Source organism: Geosmithia morbida (assembly GCF_012550715.1).
Source record: "Geosmithia morbida isolate 1262 chromosome Unknown scaffold_3, whole genome shotgun sequence".
Taxonomy (NCBI): domain Eukaryota; kingdom Fungi; phylum Ascomycota; class Sordariomycetes; order Hypocreales; family Bionectriaceae; genus Geosmithia; species Geosmithia morbida.
The window spans coordinates 991,609-1,006,524 of NW_023336190.1; the positions used below are offsets into that span (position 1 = coordinate 991,609).

At 57.9% G+C, this 14,916-nt stretch overlaps 7 protein-coding genes across 7 annotated transcripts; 3 read left to right on the forward strand and 4 right to left on the reverse strand.

Annotated features, from left to right (window-relative positions):
• Positions 1-281: 281 nt before the first annotated feature.
• On the forward strand, positions 282-1,636 carry GMORB2_5235 (RNA polymerase II transcription elongation factor; the record flags this gene model as incomplete). Its single annotated transcript, XM_035467209.1, has 2 exons — positions 282-387; positions 546-1,636. 2 exons carry the CDS (start codon positions 282-284, stop codon positions 1,634-1,636), a joined length of 1,197 nt encoding a protein of 398 aa, XP_035323221.1.
• A 415-nt stretch (positions 1,637-2,051) lies between these two features.
• Positions 2,052-2,339, reverse strand: GMORB2_5236 (Glutathione-dependent formaldehyde-activating enzyme; the record flags this gene model as incomplete). Its single annotated transcript, XM_035467210.1, has 1 exon — positions 2,052-2,339. The coding sequence occupies one exon, from the start codon at positions 2,337-2,339 to the stop codon at positions 2,052-2,054; it is 288 nt and encodes a 95-aa protein (XP_035323222.1).
• A 633-nt stretch (positions 2,340-2,972) lies between these two features.
• GMORB2_5237 (ribonuclease P/MRP protein subunit POP1) lies at positions 2,973-5,756 on the reverse strand (the record flags this gene model as incomplete). Its single annotated transcript, XM_035467211.1, has 1 exon — positions 2,973-5,756. One exon carries the CDS (start codon positions 5,754-5,756, stop codon positions 2,973-2,975), a length of 2,784 nt encoding a protein of 927 aa, XP_035323223.1.
• A 634-nt stretch (positions 5,757-6,390) lies between these two features.
• Positions 6,391-8,129, forward strand: GMORB2_5238 (Pfam:Eeig1; the record flags this gene model as incomplete). The annotated part of the gene is made up of 5 exons (XM_035467212.1): positions 6,391-6,403; positions 6,501-6,517; positions 6,592-6,615; positions 6,687-7,307; positions 7,485-8,129. The coding sequence occupies 5 exons, from the start codon at positions 6,391-6,393 to the stop codon at positions 8,127-8,129; spliced, it is 1,320 nt and encodes a 439-aa protein (XP_035323224.1).
• Positions 8,130-8,576: 447 nt separating this feature from the next.
• GMORB2_5239 (Molecular chaperone DnaK (HSP70)) lies at positions 8,577-10,544 on the reverse strand (the record flags this gene model as incomplete). Its single annotated transcript, XM_035467213.1, has 3 exons — positions 8,577-10,016; positions 10,231-10,304; positions 10,430-10,544. Coding segments are annotated over 3 exons (1,629 nt in total), but the record flags the coding sequence as incomplete, so codon positions are not given.
• A 554-nt stretch (positions 10,545-11,098) lies between these two features.
• GMORB2_5240 (exosome complex component RRP40) lies at positions 11,099-11,933 on the forward strand (the record flags this gene model as incomplete). Its single annotated transcript, XM_035467214.1, has 2 exons — positions 11,099-11,296; positions 11,382-11,933. 2 exons carry the CDS (start codon positions 11,099-11,101, stop codon positions 11,931-11,933), a joined length of 750 nt encoding a protein of 249 aa, XP_035323226.1.
• An 820-nt stretch (positions 11,934-12,753) lies between these two features.
• On the reverse strand, positions 12,754-14,911 carry GMORB2_5241 (ZnF C2H2; the record flags this gene model as incomplete). The annotated part of the gene is made up of 3 exons (XM_035467215.1): positions 12,754-13,039; positions 13,080-14,353; positions 14,813-14,911. 3 exons carry the CDS (start codon positions 14,909-14,911, stop codon positions 12,754-12,756), a joined length of 1,659 nt encoding a protein of 552 aa, XP_035323227.1.
• Positions 14,912-14,916: the final 5 nt, after the last annotated feature.

Sequence of the window (14,916 nt, forward strand, 5' to 3'; positions counted from 1 at the left end):
CTCACTCTCGTCGTCACCAACAGACCACGACGGCGAACTCTATACCGGAGCCTCATCACCAGCTTCTCGGCATTCCCGCACAGACACAGACACGCCCCCTCTCTCCCTCCCGGTACACAGCAACCGCTGCATTGATCCGACCGAGACGCCGCGTCGTCGACAAACACACACACAGAGGAAGAAAAATCAAGTTTTTTTTCTCCTTTTTATTTTCGGAGACGAGAAGAAGAAGAGAAGAATACTACATACACAGCCCAGCTGTTGCTGGCCAACTGTGAACCATGGCCGGCAAGATCATCGACCCGACCAAGACGGGGAACTATCCCGTCGTCCTGAGCGATAGGCTCCTAGGCAAGGAGGCTACCGAGATCTTTACCGGAGTTCGATGTACGTCTCTTCCCCAGTCTTCTTCCCTTTCCTCCTCCCGACAGATGTACAGGCCAGATGATGTGTGAGCGTGAGAGAGAGAGAGAGAGAGAGAGAGAGAGAGAGAGAGAGAGAGAGAGAGGGAGCGAGAGAGAGAGGGAGGCTGACGACAGAAACAGACAACCACAAGCCTGATCCGTCTTCTGACCGGACCGCTCGCCTCAAACCCTCGACCCCGGGACAGACAAGCTCGTACGACATGTCCTTTACGGGAGCCGACGGACGATCGACCGAGTACGCCTTTGCCGGCACCCGAACGATCGGCGACGGCCAGTACGTCCTGTACTTCGACCCCGGCCGCGACGTCTTCGTCCTCGACCGTCTCGACTCCACCTTCCACATGAACCTCACGCGCACCCCCACCAACAGCGACCCGGAGAGTCTGGCCAAGAAGCACCCCCACATCGACAGCAGCATATCCATCAAACCCACCAAGTCCGTCGGAGCCGGAGGAGGTAGCGGTGGTGGTGGCGCGGCAGCATCGGCACCGGCAAACAGCAGCGGCACCAAGGCCAAGGCTGCCGACAGCACAAAGAAGACCACCACCGCCGCCCCCGCTCGTAAGCAGACTGCCGCCGCCGCCGACAAGAAGAAGAAGTCGACGGCGAATGTGAGCCTCGCCCTGCCGCAGGAAGACAAGTCCAAGCCAGCCAAGCCCAAGTCCAAGCCTCAGCCCAAGCCCAAGAGCGGCAGCAATGGCAAGTCCCGCCCCGTCGACGAGGAGGACGAGGAAGACGAGGCAGACGACCTCCTGCTGGTAGAGTACCCGGACGGCGGACCCAAGTCGCAGAACCGCGACTTCTCACCCGCCTTCCCCTCCGTGCGCCGCTTCGACGAGTTCATGGACCAGCGCGAGTCCGAGGCGGACGATGCGGATGGCGAGAGCGCAGAGGAACCCGATGCGAGTTTCAGGCTCCCCAGCCCTGTCAATCAGAGCAATCGACAGCAGTCTGATGAGGAAGATGACGATGACAATGACGACGACGACGACGACGGCGACGATGACGACAATGACGATGAGGGCTCGTATGGCCAGCAGCAGCAGCAGCAGCAGCAGCAGCAGAGGCCGGAGCCGGAACCTGCCAGTCCCAATTTGGAGGATGATTTGGAAAAGGATCTCGAAGAGGCCTTTGAGGCTGTGGAGATGAGTAATACCGGTACGCCGGCTGGTGGTGATGGTGATGAGAGTGAGATTTCTGAGGAGGATTGATCCTGATTCCAAGGCGGTCTTCAACTCTCCAACCCCTTCTTCCATTTTTTTTATCATATTTTAGCAACAAGTAGCCTTTGCTTTCTTTCTCTGCGAGCCAACATATGGCGAGGGTAGGCGTTTTTGTTTCCGTCCAGTTCAAGGCAAAGGAGATATACCAATTGTTTTTCCCTACTTCTTCTTCTTCTCCTGTCTTCTCTTCTCTCCTAACCTCTTTATCTCCTTTCTTTCTTTTCTTCCTGAAGTCGATGGAGGCTCAGTGACAATTATATATATATACACACACACACACACACACATATATATATATATATATAATAAAAGCAGGAAAATGACAGGAAAAAAAGAAGAAGTGAAAGAAGAAGAAAAAAACTACATTGAGTGACAAGCCGATTTCAGAGAGACTCCAAAAAAGTCACATCCTCTCCCCGCCATCACCGTACTTCCACTTCTGACCCCTCGTGTTATCCGTCACCCCCGGGATCTCCTCGGCGCACCAGATATGGGTAGACGCCACGGCAAGCGACAGCCCGCCACGGCAAGCCTTGAGGTCGTCCCTGTCGATCGTCCCCACGGCTACGCTCACCGTGCCGGACGACTCGCGACGCCACGAGAGCATGCCGCCGCACTCGCCGCAGAAGCTGCGAGCCACGCCGGGCGTGGCATAGAACCGCCGCAGCGTCGTGTCGCGCGTGTACGTCATGTAGTGGGTGGGTATCTTGTGCGCGGTGACGATCAGGGAGCCAGAGTTCTTGCGGCACTGCTCGCATTGGCATGTTGAGGACTTTTGAGGATGATTATCTGTCAGCTTTTCCTCTCTCTCTCTCTCTCTCTCTCCCTCTCGGAAGAGTAAGAGGGGTAATAAGAAGGAAGGAGAAGAAGGAAAAGATCTCCTTTTAAAACAAGACAAGACAGTGAGGTCATACATATTTGGTAAAGTCGTGGTCTGGGGGGAACGTTATCTTATATCGGACGCCTTGGCATAGACAGCCGCCATGTACAACGGAAGTCATGGTCTTCTTCTTTTCTTCTTCTCCTGTCCTGTAGTGAGTAGTAGGAGAAATCGTTGTATTTGTTGGATGAAAAAGAGGAAATTGGGAGGAAGAAGAATGAAGATCAAAAAGAAAAAAAGAGGCATAGTGAAGAGAGGCAAGTGGTGCACCCTTTAAAATAAAACCTGTCAAAAGTCATCTACGCCCTTTGCTCACCAAATCCCGCCACACCACATCCCAAAGTCTTCTACCCTGTCTATTCGTCAGAAGACGGGTTAGAGCCAAGGAAACCTGGAGCACATACATGCGTGACTGGATATCTTGTATACCGGATAACATACAATTCACACCACAGCTTCCTCCCACTTGGCGATCCACCCGACATTCTCCCCCGCATTCCGCACAATACAAAGACGACCGGCCTTGTTCCCCTCCAGCCTATCGGCCGCAACACTGCCGATGGCCGCGCCCCTCCCCCGGGTAAGACAGTACGAGCCCGTGGTGACGAAGCCGATCAGGTCCTCCGCGTCGGGGACGAGGGGGTGGTGCCCTCCAATGTCCGCGACGTTCGGTTTAGGCCAGTCGAGCGGCTGCGGTGGGTCCATGAGTAGACGCCTGGCCAGTTGGCGTTTACGCGAGTCTACTTCCTTGTGCTTGCCCTTGTACTCGACCTTGTCTTCGTTGCCGTCTGACTTGGCAGTGGCGGTGATGCTGGCAGCCGCACGGTTGAGCCACTGGGTGCGTAGGTCGTGCGGCAGGAGACGTCGGGACGACGACCGGGGGATGGTGGCGGGGACTTGGACGTCCGGGGATGCGGCCTCCGGCTCTGGCGGTGCACGGGGTAGCCTGTAGATCCTTGCGCAGGGGCCGACTGTGCCTCGGGATAGGAGGGAGATGCGCACCGTCAGAAGGGAATGGGGGCTGCTGCTGCCGCCGTTGCTGCTGGTGCTCAGGGTGGCATGGCTGAGTGAGGAGAGGGGGTCATCCTTGGGGGGTTGCGGGGCGGCATCGACGTCCATGGCTTCCTCGGAGCCGGCGTCACCTGTAGGGACGTTGCCCCCGTCGAGCTGAAAGAGGCATTCGTAGTCGCATGCCAGGCCGTCGCCCACCTCACCCTTCCTGCCGGCCCCCAGGTCCACGCTGTGCCACTCGATCCTCTTGCTCTTCGGCCTGCGGCCCCACGTCTTGCGGCGCCTGGCCCTCTGTTCCCGCTCCCAGCGGACGCCGGCGTCCGTGGCGGGGAAGTCGGCGGGGAACCACGGCAGGCCCCTCTCGAAGGCGACCTGGCGCGTCTCCGCCAGGCCGGCGAAGCGCGGGTTGCCCCCCGATGAGAGCGGGCAGCGGACCACGCTGTACCACAGCGGCATGATGCACGCCCACGGCGCCAGGAGGGTCCAGGTGCCCTGGGACTGGGTGGCGGAGCCGGAGCGGCTGGCGAGGAGGACCACCGGGATGGCCGGATCGGCCAGGCACGGTCTCAGGAAGGATCCCGGACTGGCGTTGCGCCGACGCCGGTTGATCACCTTCTGCGAGGGGAGGCAGGACGCCGAGTGGCGGGCCTGCCGGTCGAATATGCCGTGCGGTCGCAGACCGTCCTCGGCCGGCCATGAGGCTATCGTCTCCATCAGGCTCATCTCTGCATCTTCGCCCTCGGGCACCGTCGGCCTGCGCGGCGGATACCGCAGTCGGGGATCCTGGATGGAGAAGCCTAGCATGGCCCGGTCCGGTAGCGCACCCGGGTTGGTCAGGCCCCTGAGGGACTGGAAGAGCTCTGCGTGCTTCGTCTTGGGCTTCGACTTGGTCGCGTAGGGCGTCAGGACGGACAGGAGCACTTCTGTCGATGCCGGGCCCGAGATGTCGATGCTGCCCACCTGGTAGCGCAGGTCCTCGATGTACAGCTGCGGTGTCTCCATCTTGGCCAGGCGGAGGAGCTCGTCAAAAACCTCCTTGAACGATGCTGGGTGTACCCTTATGAACAGTTCCCGCTTCTCTCTCCTGGGCTTCCCCTCCTGGGCCCCTCCCCCCGTCTTGGCGGAATCACGCTGACGCTGTGCTTCATCTTCGGCAGCTGCCGGGTTCCAGAAGATGGTCCCTGGGCACATCTGCCGTCGGCCGCCATCCTTTGTCGCTCTCGCCAGCATGCCCGACCAGCTCCGGCTTCCTGCCCGCCACTTCCTCCCCTTGTTGTTCCAGCAGGCATCCTGAGAGACGCCTATGCGCCGTAGGACCCTCTCCATACCGGCCGAGTTACCGTATAGACCGATGGTGCTCACGTAGCTCACGTCCCACACGACGGCGCCGCGGTCGCCCTGCGCCCTGTGGACGGGCCTGTAGATCTTCTCGTTGGGCGTGGTGGGTATGGAGAAGCCCCAGAGCGGCTCCTTCGGGGGCGTCATGCGTGCCCGTTTGGCATGCCACGCGTGTGTGGGGAGCCACGTCTTGTTGAGCTGTCTCTTCTTGAATCGGGAGGGGGGTTCGGGCGGGTCGTTGAGGGCGTTTCGGCGGATTTTGGGAGGTCTCGGGGTCTTGGTCGCAGCAGGATCCTTGCGCTCTTCGGTGACCTTGCCGTCTTCGTCCTCCATGGCATCCCCGTCTTCCTGCTGCCGCTCCTTCTTGTCCTTCTTCTTCCTCTTCCGCGCCGCCAGCACGCGAAGCTTCTTTGCCGTCTCGGCACGTATCCTCGCCCTCGTCGTGCCGGGCCTGCGCTTGCGGGATTCGACCGTGGGGGTGTTGTCCTCGTCCATCTCCCTCAGCGCGCGTGCTCTGAGTCGCTTCGGAACGCGCTTGGGGTTGTGGCTGGCCGTTCGGCGGCGCAGACCTCGGGGAACCTGCTGGAAGGCCCTGCTCGTCCCTGCGGCCTTGGACGTGGCCATGCTCTGCTCCAGCGACCGGATCTCGAACTCGTGGGCGGCCACGAAGGCCTGCAGGTCAAGCTCGCCGTCCTTGCTGAGGGCCGCGTCGGCATTCTGGGCAGGGATGACGCGGGCAGCTTGAACTTGGGCGCGTCGTTGCTGGAACTTGTTGCTGCGGCCGGGCTGCTGAGGTTGTGATCCGCCGCCGCCGCCGCCGCCAGCTTTGCGCTTGTTATTGGGGGCCGAGCCTCCGTCATTGCCCGGTTTGGGGCCCATGGCTGGCTTTGTCAGCACAAACAAACTGGGTCCGCGATTTGTGCGTAGCAGGTTTGGCTGCGATGGAATCTTGCCTTTTTCTTCTCTCTTTTACCTTCTTTCAGTGTCGTGAATGTTGAAGAGCTCCAAAAGAAAGAAAATGGTCGTCGTTGGGGCTTATCGATAATGGAAGCGTCCTGCTAGTCAAGGAAAGTACCAGGGATACCCGGTACTACTAGCAATAACGTCAGAGGGGGTTCGTCGATATGGTTGTCATCAACTTGGCTTCATCATCAAAGTGCTCTCTTTATCGCTGTGCACCAGTCCTTTGAAACTTCTTCCTCTTCCTCTTCTTCTTCTTCTTTTTCTTTTTTGGAAAGACGAGGCACACCCTGTCCTATCCTTGCCGCAACTCGCCTGCTTACTCCTGGCCGGCTCCCTCAGCTACCTGATCTCTACCCCTTCTGGTGAATTGCTACTGTGAGACGAGACGGCAGGTATCCGAACGCTACCTTTCGGGTAACAAGGGTTCGAAACGGTCGTCCAAGGGTTCTACGTGGCCTCTGCATGTGATAGGCGGCAGAGGCGCGACACGCAGACCAGATACACACAGATTGACTCAATGGCCACTGGCGCTGGCATGATCTAGAGGGGCATGGAGTCCTTAAGTGAGTTTCCTGTCCCTCCTTACATCCATTCAACCATACACTTGGAAAAGAAGGACAAGGAAAATGAAGGGCAAAGAAATACTGACATCTAGAATAGTTGGCAAGGGCCGTAAGGTATAACAACGCATCCCGCTCTCTCTCACACATCCTCTCACCAGCTAGGGGTACTGATATAGATGTGTTTCTAGCCCCGATTTGAGCTATATCTCAAGGTGAGATCTTCATTCAAACAACACGGCATCTGCCGCCAGTGACTAAAAGAGAGAGAAATGGGGACGAACAGATCTACGACCTGAACAATGTGCCCCTCGTGTCGGGCAGGTCGACCATCAAATGGCACCTCGCGCACTCGATACACGCCGAGCACCGCGGTCGCACGGCAAAAAGCCCGGTCATCAACCATCACGTTGACTACGGCTACAGCAAGCACGTGCAAAACATCCGCATCTCGGTGGACAAGTCCAACAACCTGACCGACTGCCCTGCCGAATTCGAGGTGTTGCAGGAGTTCTCGTCCGGCGACAAGCTCACCCTGGGCGTGGTCAAGCTCAACCTGAGCGAGTACGTCACCGAGAGCGAGCTCATCATCAACGGCCGCAGAGATAGCGCTTCCCGCAGAGCAGGAGGCGCAGGAGGCGCGGGAGGCGCGGGAGGAGCGGGAGGAGCGGGAGGAGCAGGCGACAGTCCGGATGTTAGTCCCACCAGCCGGCACGCCTCGCTGGGTACCAGTGTCGGTGCCGGCGGCGAGCCCCCCGAGGGAATCGTCCGACGCTATCTCCTGCAGGACAGCAAGGTGAACAGCACCCTCAAGCTCAGTATACTCATGGTCCAGGTGGACGGTGACCGAAATTTTTCCGCACCGCCTCTCAAGACAGCCACGACGTTCTCAGGCATAGCCGGCATCGTGCCGCACGAGCCCACCCACGAGCAGCAGCAGCAGCAGCAGCAGCAGCAGCAGCAACGGCAGCAGCAGCAGCAAGCCAAAGAAGAAGTCAGCTGTAAGTCCCACCTCCTTTCTCTCCCCTCCCCCCCCTTTCCTCAAAAATCTAACCTCCTCCGAGCCACCCCCACATTCGCCAAGGCTCAAGACTCAGCCGACGTCCACGACCTATATCGTCGCGTGTTGGCAGCCTCGTGGTGCCGTCTGCCCACCGAGCTTCCGGCAGATGAATGCATAGAGGACATCTTCATGGGAGGAAACGGGTGGAGGACGCAGCGTGACGACGGGAGCGACTCCAGTTCCAGCGGCGACATGGACGGGCTGGACAGCAACGAATCCGCCGCAGCCGGAGGCGCAGGAGCCTCCCCCAACACCCCTCGTCCCAGCGACCTCCGCCATATGCACGGCCACCACCGTCATCATGTCCAGCAGACTACGGGCACCAGCCACAAGGCTCATCACCGACAGCACAAACGAGGGAGCAGCTCGACCAGCGCCAAGAGCGTGGCCACCGTCACCGGGCGTGCTGGACGTTCCGTTGCTGGCGGCGGCGGTGCCAAGAATGCAAACCACCAACACCAGCAGCAACAGCATCAGCAGGTGCACCTTCGCATGCCACTTCCAGACGATGAGAGGGACCCACCACACCTCAGACTCAGTCGGAGCACTAGCATGATGAGTTTCAGCCAGAGTGACGATGTGAGTGTCGGGTCTGGAACGACGACGCGGGAGGTTGGCGAGGGTGAGCTCAGGGATGATCTTGTGGCGTGGAAGTTGCCGTCTTGACGTTTTGCTTTCCTTCTTCACACTTTGTCTAGTCGTGTCGACGTCTGTCTTTCTATTTTCGTCTACTTTTGCATTATTGAAAAATCCATTTATACAAGAACAGTGTGTGTGTGTATGTGTGTGTTTCAGTCCTACCTTGCTTACTATGAAACATCATGTCTATATGGTATACATTTTTTTTTATAGAAAAAGAAGAACAAAAATTATATAAAAAAATCATTCTTCTATTCTTCTTTTAGTGTACCATACATCTAAACCCCTTATATTCTCTCCTGAATTTTTTTTTCCCTTTCCACGTCATACGTTCATTTCGTGAGTGATAAAACATAGGAGAGACATAATCCTTTTTTTTTTTAAAAAAAAATAAAAAGATGAAAAAAAGACCCCTCCCCCCTCCGGAAGAAAGTTACCCCCCCTTTTTTGATTTAATTTTTGATTTAATTTTTTTTACTGACCTTCCAGAGTGCCACGGATGCCAGTCTTGGCGCCAACCTCGCGCGTGGTGATGGTGACACTCAGGTCGGCCTGGACGTTAATCGTGACCTCGACCTTTCCATTCTTCTTGACGCCTCGGACGGCAGCCTCGGCGAGCAGATTGCCAATGGTCCACTCCTTCTCGCGCTTCTCCTCATCCTCGTCGTCCGAGTCGAAGTCGGAATCGTCGTCGTCGTCGTCGTCGTCGTCACCGTCCTTGTTCTCCTTGACCTTGGGCTCGGGCTTGGTGACCTTGATGTGGGTTCCACCCTCGACGACCTTGACGAGGACGTCGCCTCCGTCGGCGGGTGCGGGGATGTGGACGGTGCGGCGGGCGGGGACGGCGGTGTCGGAGGCCATGACGGGGGCGAAGACGTCGGAGGAGCCGTCGGAGACGACGACGCCGATGGCGTTGGCCGTGTGCTTGACGGTGGTGACGGCGGCGTGGGTCGACTGCTCGATGTCGGCGGACTCGTACTCCTGGATGAGGGAGGCTTGGAGGGCGGCGCCGCGGGCTTGCAGCTCCGAGGGGTTGATGGCCGAGGTGCTGGTGGCGGGGGCGAGGATGGTGGTGGTCTCGGGGAAGATGCCGCGGAGGTTGTTGGCGATGCGGGGGGTGTGCGAGGTGCCTCCGCACATGATGACCTCGTCGACGTCGAGGACGTCGAGACCGGCCTTCTTGATGACGCCCTCGACCAGGCGGTTGAAGCCCTCAAAGACCTTGCGGCCGATCGTCTCGTAGCGTATCCTGTTGACCGTCATGGAAAAGTCGATGCCGTCGGCCAGGCTCTCGACGCTGAACTGGGCGTTCGTGCCCAGGCTGAGGGCCTTCTTGGTGGCCTCGGACTCGAGGCGCAGCTTGGCCAGGCTGCGGGCGTTGTCGCGCGGGTCCGTCTTGTGGCTCTTGATGAACTCCTTGGCGAAGTACTCGATCAGCGCGTTGTCCAGGTGCACGCCGGCAAAGTCGTAGTCGTGCGATGTCGCCAGGACCGTGTACATGCCGCCGCGCGACGCCACGACGGCCACGTCGGACCGCGTGCCGCCCAGGTCGGCCACCACCACCACCTTGTCCTCGACCTTGGCCTCGGGGCGCGCGTCGTAGGCTAGGATGGCCGCCACTGGGTCCGACACGAGCTGCAGGATCTCCAGGTCGGCGTCTTTGGCCGCCTTGACGAGCGCCTCGCGCTGCTTGTCCGAGTAGTTTGTCGGCACCGTCACCACGGCCGACGTCACCTTCTTGCCCAGGTACTCCGAGGCTGACGTCACCAGGCGGCGCAGGAAGCGCGTCGAAGCCTCTGACGTGGTCACGGTCGAGGGGGTCTCCTCGCCAGCCTTGTCCTGCACCTTGAAGGATACGCCGCCGGCGTCGTCCTCGGGGTGGGCAGCGGCATGGCAGTGGGTAGGGTCGATGGACTTGAAGCTGTGCGGCGGGGTCGTTAGTTGGTGACGTCTATGAGGGGGAGGGCACTTCTCCCCATGGCGTATGCATATATATGTATACATATATATGTATATATTTGTGTGTGCGTGTGTGTGTGTATGGAGGTGAATGGAGACGAGGGGGGTATACGTACTCTTGACCTAGGAATTCGCGAAAGTAGGAGATGGTGTTCTTGGGGTTGCGGACGAGGAAAGCCTTGGCCTGAGCACCGTAGTACTCTTCTCCATCGACGTAAGACAGAATGGTGGGGATCTGACGGTCTGTTCGTGGGCATTATTAGTATCAGTATCCTTCCTGTCCTGGAAACAAAAAAACAATCTTTCAGAAGAGATCCCATGAAGATGGAATTTTCATCATCATTCCCCTTTCAGAAGAAGAAACATACCTCCATCCTCGTTGGCGATAACCTCGGCCTTGTCGTCGATCGTGTAGGCAATGGAGCTGTTGGAGTTACCGAAGGTGATACCGATGGCAACCCTGTCGCTGGGCTCGGGGCCGGAGCTGTTCTGAGCCATAGGGTCGGTCGGAGGAAGAAGAGGGAGGGAGGGGGGGAAAGAAGGAGATACTCGGGCTCACGGTGTATGGACAGTGAGAGAGAGAGAGAGAGGGGGAGAGAGGGAGGGAGAGAGAGGCGCAAATTTCCCAAGAGGTTCGTTCGTCCGGTGAGGGTGAAAGATTCGAATAAAAAGGAAGAAGAAAAAAAAAAGAGGGAGATGTTTTAGAGGTGGGGGAAGTTCTGAGCCTAAGAGACGAGAAAATTCAGGAAAATAAAATAAAATAAAAAATCAATCCGTGCAAGGTCAGCACGCACTTGGAGGGGGTGGGGGAGAGAGAGAGGGAGAAATCGAAAAAAAAAAAACCACCCCGATTAGATAAGGTTGTTGGTTATTATCATTTATTTCTTTTCCTTGGTTGAGCCTCCCCCACGTACAATAAAGACAAATTATCTTACCAATTGACGCTTCTTTGTCTTCCTTCTTCTTCTTCTCCTCTTCTCCTCTTTGTTTTTACCAATACTATGCCAATATATACATACACCTGAACAACTCCCACAATGTCCTCCGAACCGATATTCGTCCTCCCAGGCGACGAGATAGATCCTTCCCTCGTCCCATCCCACCCGAAAAAGGCCCTACGACTCGGTCCCGGTCTCCGTCACGCTCCTCCCAACGATGTGATCCCCACACTAGCAGGACGATTGGTGACGGATCATCAGAAGAATGCCATCAGGGTAGAAACTTATTCGGGAAGGGTATGTCTTCCCTCCAGCCCCTCTCTCTTCTCCCTCTTCTCTTCCCTCTGACGAGTCCTTCACTCTTTTATTTCTTCCTCAACAGTATACCCCCCGCGTAGGCGAGCTGGTCATCGGCATCGTCCGTCACAGCGCAGCGGAGAGCTTCGTCGTCTCCCTGTCGGATCACACCTCCCCCGCCCTCCTCCCTCACCTGTCGTTCGAGTCCGCGAGCAAGAAGACGCGCCCGCAGCTGGCCTCGGGCGCCCTGGTCTACGCCCGCGTCAGCATGGCCGACCGCCACATGGACGCCGAGCTCGAGTGCGTGCACCCCTCGACAGGCAAGTCGGAGGGGCTGGGACCGCTGGTCGGCGGCATGCTCTTCCCCATCTCGCTCGGCATGGCGAGGAGGCTCATGCTCTCCCCCGCCGCCGCCGCCAGGCAGCCCGGGAGCGCCGTCGTGGTGCTCGAAGAGCTGGCCTCGGCCGGCCTGCAGTTCGAGACCGCCGTCGGCAGGAACGGCCGCATCTGGGTCGACAGCGAGAGCGCAAAGACCGTCGTCATCGTCGGCAGGGCCGTGCGGGAGACGGATGAGCGTGCCTTGACCGTCGACGACCAGAGGAAACTTGCTAGGAAGCTGCTACGGGATACCAGTTGATATTCTTGTCCTGTCGTCCTTCTTTCATCTCTTCTCTCCTTATGTCGCCATCGTTGTGATATCAGCCTGGTTGTTTCCCCCCCCCCCCCCCCCCCCCCCCCCCCCCCCCCCCCCCCCCCCCCTCCCCGTCAAATTTCTTCTTCTTCTTCTTCTTTTTTTTAAAAAAAAAGAAAATAATAATTGTAACGGAGCCCATGGCTGGCATATTCATTTTTTCTTTTCTTTTCTGTTTCATCTCGAGTGAACTCCATTATTATATTGTCTAGACATGTACTACCCAACTTGTAACCTGTCCAGTCCATCTCCAACCCAACGACAATACGTTTCAATCCTCTTCCGAATGAAAGAAAAAAAAGTACTTGTAGTAGTTCTTCGGAGAAGAGAATGGAAGTAGAAGAGAGAAAAAGGTCCTGCCTTGTATGATATTCGCCTTGATAAAAACAGATTGAAGAAAACGCCCGTCCATTCATCGTAACCCATTTATGATAAAGTAGTAAAACCGCCCAAGACTCCTTATGCCATGTTGTCTTTTTATGTAAGATATAAAAAAAGAAGAGAAAAAAAAGGATATTCCCACCCGCTTAGTATAAAAAAAACACAACAATTGTTTCTTTTGTTTTTCCTTCTTCTTTCTTTTGCTTTGTTCCTTCCGCCCCCCCTTTTTTTATAATTTTTTTTTGATACGCCGTCCTTGACACCTGTGATATGCTTGTCTAGACCATTTATGCCCTGGCCTTTTCTTTTCTTTTCTTTTTTTTTTGCTGTTGTTGTTACATGCCCTGACATACCAACATATGCCACGACAAGACCAGATCCTTGCTCAAGCCTCTGGCACCACCATCTCTTGATCAATCTCCACCGGCTCAGGGAGTGAATCGTGATCCATGCTGTGAATCTTGGTCATGTGCCTCTTCCAGTTGTCTTTGCGGGGAAAGGCCTTGCCGCCGGCCCTGGAATAATCGCAGCCCTGGATCGAGCAGTGGAACTTCTTCTTCTTCTCGTGGCGGTCGTTGATGTGTCGCTGCAGGTGCGTCTTGGTGCCGAATCCTTTACCGCAGGTCGGGTACGGGCACTTGTGATCTTTGCTGTGATATCTCCGGTGGTGCCTGATTCATCAGTGTCAGCGCGTTATACATCCTCACGTACCCTGATGACATCGTGCGTGCATCGATAGGAGAGGGTATCGGGGTAGCAGAGCCTCTTCCCGTGTAAACATACTTGAGCTTGTGAGGTTGATCAAACGTCTGGTTGCACCCCGGCTCATCACAGCAATACTCCCCCTTGAGCGAAGGAATGCCTAGGGCACCCGGCGACGCAGCCTGGTTGAAATCCGAGCTGTTCTGTGACTCCGGCGACGCCGTGTCGATCTGACTAGACGGCGTACTGTGCGTAGTCGTCGACGCGGCACCGGCAGATCCCGCCCCTCCTGACCCTGAAGCTGACCCTCCCTGTGTCGCGCCCGGCGTGGACCGCTCTGACTTGATGTGAGTACTGCCCAGGTTCGACGACAGGGACTGCTGGCTCGGTAATGACGGTACAGGGGCTGCCAGTGAGTTTTGCGGTGCGTGTGCGTGTGCGTGTGCGTGGGAGGGAAGGGAGAGGCCGCCGTCAGTGTTGCTGCCTGTCGACTCCCGCTTCACTCGATACGGCTGGACAGCGCCGTCTGGATCCGGCGAGGGTTGGATGCGGACTTCTGGCGGCGGCGGCGGCGGCGGCGGCGGCGGCGGCTGAGGTTGAGGAGGCCCGCCCGCCGCTGGTAGGGTTGTGTCGGGTGAGGGCGACGGTGCGTATAGGTACTGGGGGGCGGTGGTCTGAATGCTGTGCATTGGGTGGCTGGCGTAGTCCTGCTGTGAGTCGTGAGAGCTGGCGAGCATCTGGAAGTCGGTGCGGTGCCACAGCTCGGATTCGGTCGAGGCAGGCATGATATCCATGGGGTTGACGGTGACGGGGGCGAAACCAGGAGCATCAGACGGGAGATGGTGGTTAGCTGCCGGCAACGGGGGCGGCATGTAGTAGGCTCCGCGGCTGACTTCTCCGGCTGGCGGATGGTGCAGGACCGTGTAGCCGTCTTGAGGGAGTACCCGGTCGAGACTGGGACCGCCACGTTCCTGAACCGAAGCCTGGATGTAGGGGGTGTCTTCCGTGGCCGGGAGGCCCCCCGGGCTTGGCTGAAAACCCCTGGTACCGCTGTAGCCGTAGTCGTCGCCGGCTGGAGGAGGCGAGGAGTGCTGGTGGCCGCCGAAGATGCCCTTGAGTGTGCGGCTGACGCGGGAGCCTGCGGCGGCGGCAACACGGGGCGGCTTCTGGGGTGCGGAGCCGGAGATGGATGGTGACGGCGAGCCCGGGGTCGGGAACATGCCAAAGGCTTCGGAGGGGATGTGAGGACAGTAGTAGTCCTCGCTCGTGCCCTTGAGGACGACCTGCTGGACAGGTAGGGTCTCGTCGGGCCCGACGGTGCATTGGCATGGCGGGAAGGGGTTGGAGAGGTAGGCGTCGGGGAAGTAGGCGTCGCCGGGATGGAAGGAGACAGGTTCGATGGCGATGTTTGGATCCAGAGAAGCGTCGACGTATGCGGTGGCCGGCTGCTGTTGAGGGCCGTACGAGCGAGAGACGATGACGGATGCAGTGTCACCCGCGGCGGCGGCGGCGGCGGTGGCAGCAGCAGCAGCGGCGGCGGCAGCAGCAGCAGCAGGGGCATGTGCATATGAATCTTGTAGACCGGTGGTGGCTGTCGTCGGGTCACAGTTATCGCGTGGGGTGGCGGTGGTGTCGCGCTTATATGAGCCACTGGAGAGACGACGGAGAAAGATGGAGGGGCCGCCGCGATAGTTCGAGGTGTAGCCGTGCTTGGCTCGCCTGTGCTTCTTGATGCGGCCGACGATGATGGGGTACAGGCAGCAGATGAGGAGGGCAACGCCGAGGACGAGACCGACTACGATGCCGGCAACGGCCTCCTCATCCATCTTGCTGCGCGTCATGACGG